This window comes from Austrofundulus limnaeus, unplaced genomic scaffold (genome assembly GCF_001266775.1).
Source record: "Austrofundulus limnaeus strain Quisiro unplaced genomic scaffold, Austrofundulus_limnaeus-1.0 Scaffold263, whole genome shotgun sequence".
NCBI lineage: Eukaryota > Metazoa > Chordata > Actinopteri > Cyprinodontiformes > Rivulidae > Austrofundulus > Austrofundulus limnaeus.
The window spans coordinates 145,683-151,327 of NW_013952665.1; the positions used below are offsets into that span (position 1 = coordinate 145,683).

Genomic DNA, 5,645 nt, shown 5'->3' on the forward strand with positions numbered 1-5,645 from the left:
GCTTGACGCTCTGAGAAAAGGAAGAAATAGCTTGGGCTGTGGACCAAAGGGGGAAGCGAGGCATGAGCTGTGCAGCGGAGCAATCACAGAGATTCTGCCTTTGATTAGATTAGCATTAAACAACACCCTGACAGTTATGACAAATAGGTGCATTAGTGCCTGTCATTCTCCTCTTTGGTTTTCTGTCTAGCTTTCACTTCTGCCATTTCTTTCAGCTCTGGACATAACGGGGCTCACATTCCCTTTTTTAGTCTCAGTAGCCCCAAATCTCAAGGCCAACGACATCCAAACAGATGTGTAATCTGGCTGTATTACCTTTTTTTTTTTTCGAATAAAGAACTGAAATGAATAATGGGAACCAAACAACATATGGGGAGGTAAAAAGAAAGATATGATTTTTTTTTCTTTGGGAAATCGAGCTGATAAAAAAGCAGAGTGCAGTGTTAAGAGAGGTGTCATTAATCAGATGTGCTTTTTGTGTTATTGGAAAACTGTGTTTTATATGCAACACAAGGCCAGAGGGGAGTCATTATCTGATGTCTTCGTCATTGAGAGAGAACACAAGTGCAACTAAATAAGTGGAGAGAAAAAAATGGTGAGCACTCATCTGCTAACCCGCTTTTAGCAGAGCTGATATTTTGATGAGTGGTTTAGCATTTGCATTAATCGTATAAACTATTAATGGGCACTTGACTTTTAAGTCATTTTCTTTGAGGCTAAAATCTTCACTACAGCCTTGATATTTTCAATAATATTGGCTTTGGTACCAGCAACATTCTCAGTGGGCTGTGAGCATTGCCATTTCATGCAGTCTCTGCCGTGCATCATGCATTGACATCCTCCCTGAGCCGTGGAGAGCTACCCTTACTTTCAGTCTCCTCTTAAATGCAGCGCAGACCTTCTGACTCATGGTTTCAGTTTACAGGCAAAAACTGAGACTTTAATATTTTGTTAACAAACACTGAACAAGAATTTGTCAAGAGAAAAACCAGTCAACACTCAAAACTATAGTAAAAGGTAAGAAAGAGTAAGTTGTAGACATTTTCCCAGCATCCTTTGCAGCACATCTTTCAGTCACAAAACGTTTTCTGACTGTCGCAAAAATTTAAAAAAATGAAATGAAGGTACATATTTGCTTTAATCTGGGGGATACAAATATTCATTTGTTTGTATTAATAATGTTCAAATGTAAAAACTAAATTAACAGAAGCACAATTTCTCAAATTTTTCGATGCCTTTTTCTCCTCCTACGTCCGCTTTTCCTGTTTCAGCCAGCAGCAGGGTTGTAGCTCCGCCTCCCAGCTTTACTGAAACCAACTATTTTCTCAAATATCAGCTCTAAAAGAGATATGAACCCTTTTATCTGTGATCCATGAAGCATTTTGACTTGTGTTGACTTCGTCACATTAAACATTTAGGTTTGGTTTGATATCTGTCTTGAAGTTTAATTACTGATTGTAAAACTGACAACCTTTCCTGAAAAGTCTGGGCCAGAAGAATAGTAACCACCCTTATTGGCATTACGGCAGACTAGACGCTAATGGTAAATATTAGCGGTTTAGCTTTAGCTTCTGCCAAATTGTTGTCAATTTAGCTTTTTATCATTAGCGGAACTAAGATTTTTGTGTAGCCTTTATGATGTTAGTGAAGCTAATGTTTTGGTTGTGTGTCCACCACTTAAAAAATCATACCTAAAGTCTACGTATTCACAAATAGATCTAAAATAAACACTGCAGAGGTTTTGATGGCTTTCATACAGTAGCCAGCCTTCAGCCGTTTTGTATATTTTAATGGCAATCAGCCATCCTGGCGTGATCTATTGACAACCCTGATCATTGATCCGCCCACGCCTGCTTATGATCCCTGAATTAGTATTCATGAATCCAGCAGGAGCTAAATAAACTTAGCAGCAAAACACCCACAGGACAACGAAGAAGAGAAGGGTAATCAATGCAAAGCACCATCAAATCTACATCATCCCTCCTCATCAGTTTGGTCCAGGCCACGAGGGCCGGCGCTCGGGTCAGAGGTGACACGGACAGGTCGGCCCCTCGTGACCCTCGAGCCAATATTTGTGGATGAAGACGCCTTTTATCCTGATTTTCGGCCCTCGCTGTAGGTGAAGGGTGAACGTGGAGAAGCAGACAGGGCAGGGTGGAGGGAAAGATAAGGCTCCACGAATTTACTGCAGCTCAAGGTGAAACTGATAAATCAGACAAGTTAAAAAAAAGCACCAAGCAGAAGTAAGAAAAGATAAAGATGCCAGACTTGCCTGAGAACACAGAAGCATGACGAGCTCCACCACCGAGCTGCTGGACTTCATACACACCAGACCTGGAGGAAAAAATAAATTAAAATTGAGACAAAACGTGCATTTGACAAGTTAACTTCTGTGTGTGTTTTACCTCCAACAGCTTGTTGGACACTTATAGAAACATGCACACACTCACATTTACACCAACAAGACAGGGATTATCTAACCTTGTGCCATCTGTAGAGAAACAGATAGTATCGATGGGCCTAATGAGTCAACATGATGTTACTGTAAACTAATACATATTTGGGCCTTGTATTACAGGCCTGACTTGGCCAGCATATGTCTCATTGATCCCTAATGGCAAGCTCTAGGCTTTTAGAGAGCAGGGGGGCATAGGAGTGTCCACTGCAGAGGCACAGAGGGGGGGGGGGGTCTTTGGTCTCTCGGCAGCTTTTTAAATGACACAGACAGTGCCATTACATTAAAAAAATAAGCCTATACACGTACATCCACACAACCTCCGATGCCTTTTCAACAGTCCCTGGATCCCCCCCGCTGCAGCTATCAATCAACTTTCCATTTTGTTTGGTGGCAGCAGACATCCCAAACACTGCTATTAGTGGCCTGGCCTCTGACCTGGGCCCCTGGAAACCTTCAGCACAAATACCCCGCTGCTGGTCCTCTGCAACTCATCCCGCTATTGGATTAACAGTCCGGAAATGTTATCGCATTTAAATAACGAGGCACTGCCATCATTCGAGGTTTGTGAGGTTCCTGTGAAAAAATGCCTGTGACCTTTTTAAAATAAAAAAGGGGCTATCTTGATTGATTTTATTTATTTGTTTATTTTTTCCTCATTATTCTTGTACTCACTGGTGCCCTCGATCAGCAGCTCCTGTCCGTGGCTGCCCAGCAGGGTGCGAGAGAGGAAGGGAGCAAAGTCGACAAAGATCTCCCTCAGCAGAGGAGCAGCCTTTTCAAGAGCATGCTCCAGACGCTCTGAGATACTGAATAAACAGTAAACGGACACAGAGTGCACATTGAGTGAATTTATTCTATCTCCATATCTAAAGTATATCAATGACGAGTCACAACACATTAAAAAAATACAATACAGCCCTCAAATCTGTTTCTAATATGAGGGGGAAAATATTGTATTAGGACAAGAGGCAATAATCAGTAAAAATATGCATAACTGAGTATGTTGGTGTGCATAAACAGCTGACAGTGCATGTAGCAAAATGGGAGAAGGGGGGTGAAGAAGAAGATGAATCACCTCATATTGGGGGCGGTGTTCTGGGTCACAGAGGAGAGTGGGGGGACAGATGGCAGGCTGGTGCTGGCTGGAACCTGGCCGCCTGCTGCAGGGAGAAACCAAAGAACTCTGTTATTAGTCTGGATGTAGGACAAGAACGTGCACGCACACACACACACACACACACACACACACACACACACACACACACACACGGAGGGAAACATTATTCAAACCCAGATTGCACCATTAACCTGTTTGGAAGTGTGCTTTTTGTGAGGCAACTGTGAAGTTTAATTAAATAAGAAGAATTATGAAATTTATGTCTGAAAAGATGAAGTATAGAAAAAAATATAATTTTATGTTAAAATGACAGGCGTTCTTCTGAGCTGGTAATTATCAAATTACTATTAGTGATTTTTTTATTTTTGTTTGTGTTTTATGTTATTTGTGGTTTATTTATCTTTTTTTTTTGGTAAAAAAGTGAATCAATAGCAACCCTATAATTATGCACAGTATATACTGTGTTTTTTTTTCTTTCAGTCAATAATGAAAACATTTTAAAACGTGAACTCCCTGCTTGTAGTGCTGCTCCAAAGAGCTGCTCTGCTCCACTTAAACAAACACGCCCACAAAGTTCTGACCAACCACATGCTGTGAGCCGCAAGGTCCGCAGGACAGAGTTCTGACTCGGGTTCTGGCTAGCTCTGTATAGACTAGCCATTTGCTCATTAATATGGTCAGAACTGATCCATGTTCTACCAAGCTGTGGTTGTTAAAGAGTTATCTGCAACAGGTAAGATAATAACTAATCAAATGCTTTCATAGAATCCTAAAAAAAATAAGAATTGTACTTACTTATTTACTTACTATTTCAAGTACTTGCGAAGAAATATATATTTAAGAGTTAACCTCTGTGTTTAAATATAAAATGATTTGAAACCATTTTTTTTCCTTCATTAAATCATTACATTCCAATTTACCCCTCTGGGCTGTTTTGTGACTGTTTCATTATCCACCTAAAAAGTGCTTTATGACTTAATTCTGAAGACGGAGGCACACGAGGTACAAAGTCCGTGTGTGATTGATCTGGCAGTAAGTTCTGCTCCATGTGGCTCATAAATAAGCTAATGCCCAGCTGAATATGGAGGAGGGGGATTCCTCTGGTGTTTCAGCAGTCTTGTTTTTCCAGCCAGGACAGTCTCTGAGCAGGGATAACTCTTCAGGAGTGACAGACAGTGTAATGTGGGCTGGAATGTGTGTGTGAGCGTGTGTGTGTGTGTGTGTGTGTGTGTGTGTGTGTGTGTGTGTGTGTAAGGTGTTAAACAGCGCCATGTGGACCGTAGTGAGAGCATCCCTCTCGACCTGAAGTAGCTCCTTCAAACAAAGAGGAGTAAATGAACGTCTCCATCAGTCCTCCCACTGCCCCTCTAAAACACACACTCACAAAGCATATTTACTCAGCACTGACTGAAAAATTTCCTGTGGATGCAGCTGAATGTAGCATTTTTAAACGGAGATGTAAAAGACAGATATGCAAAACATATAGTACTAATATTTTCAAATCTATTTCTCTAAAATATACAAACCAAAAACGAAAACTTTAAAACGTATTGGGAATAAATGCATAAAAATTACCAAAAACGTGTTCAGCTCTTCAGATTTATAGTCACGTCTGAATTTAATTTAAGTTTGTTGCACACAACCAGAAAAAGGGCAGAACTTTATTACTAACAGGTTAGTTTAACCAACAGAGTCAGAGTTTCTGCAAGTTTCAGTCAGCTAAGTTTATTATACATCTAAAGCTCAAATTTAAGACTTAAAGTCATGATTAAAAAATGTCTTTCAAAGACACACATTTTTTATTTTACATTCAATCTAAATAAAAAAAAACTAAACTAAAAATTCAATTTCAGGAGCAGAGTAACTGTATTCTTTAGAGGAAGGCTAACTGTTTGCTTCCAACAGGGCTGCTGCATGACGGGACTTTTAGTTTTGTTACAATGTAGTATCTGAAATCCTCAGACAGAACTACATTACAGAATGAATGAATCCCAACAGTGCAAGAAAGAAAAAAAATATTGATGTAAGAAGCAATGAATGCACAACAAAGTGTAATTAACTGACCTAAAA

At 40.1% G+C, this 5,645-nt stretch overlaps 1 protein-coding gene across 1 annotated transcript in view; it reads right to left on the minus strand.

The window, feature by feature from the left end:
- Nucleotides 1–5,645, minus strand: part of lrba (LPS-responsive vesicle trafficking, beach and anchor containing) — a 121,318-nt gene that overhangs the window by 46,972 nt on the left and 68,701 nt on the right. The window contains exons 31-33 of the mRNA XM_014020673.1: nucleotides 3,534–3,618; nucleotides 3,131–3,264; nucleotides 2,273–2,334 (exon numbers count right to left, since the gene is read on the minus strand). Coding sequence (XP_013876127.1) covers nucleotides 2,273–2,334; nucleotides 3,131–3,264; nucleotides 3,534–3,618 — 281 coding nt within the window. The remainder of the gene's footprint in view (nucleotides 1–2,272; nucleotides 2,335–3,130; nucleotides 3,265–3,533; nucleotides 3,619–5,645) is intronic.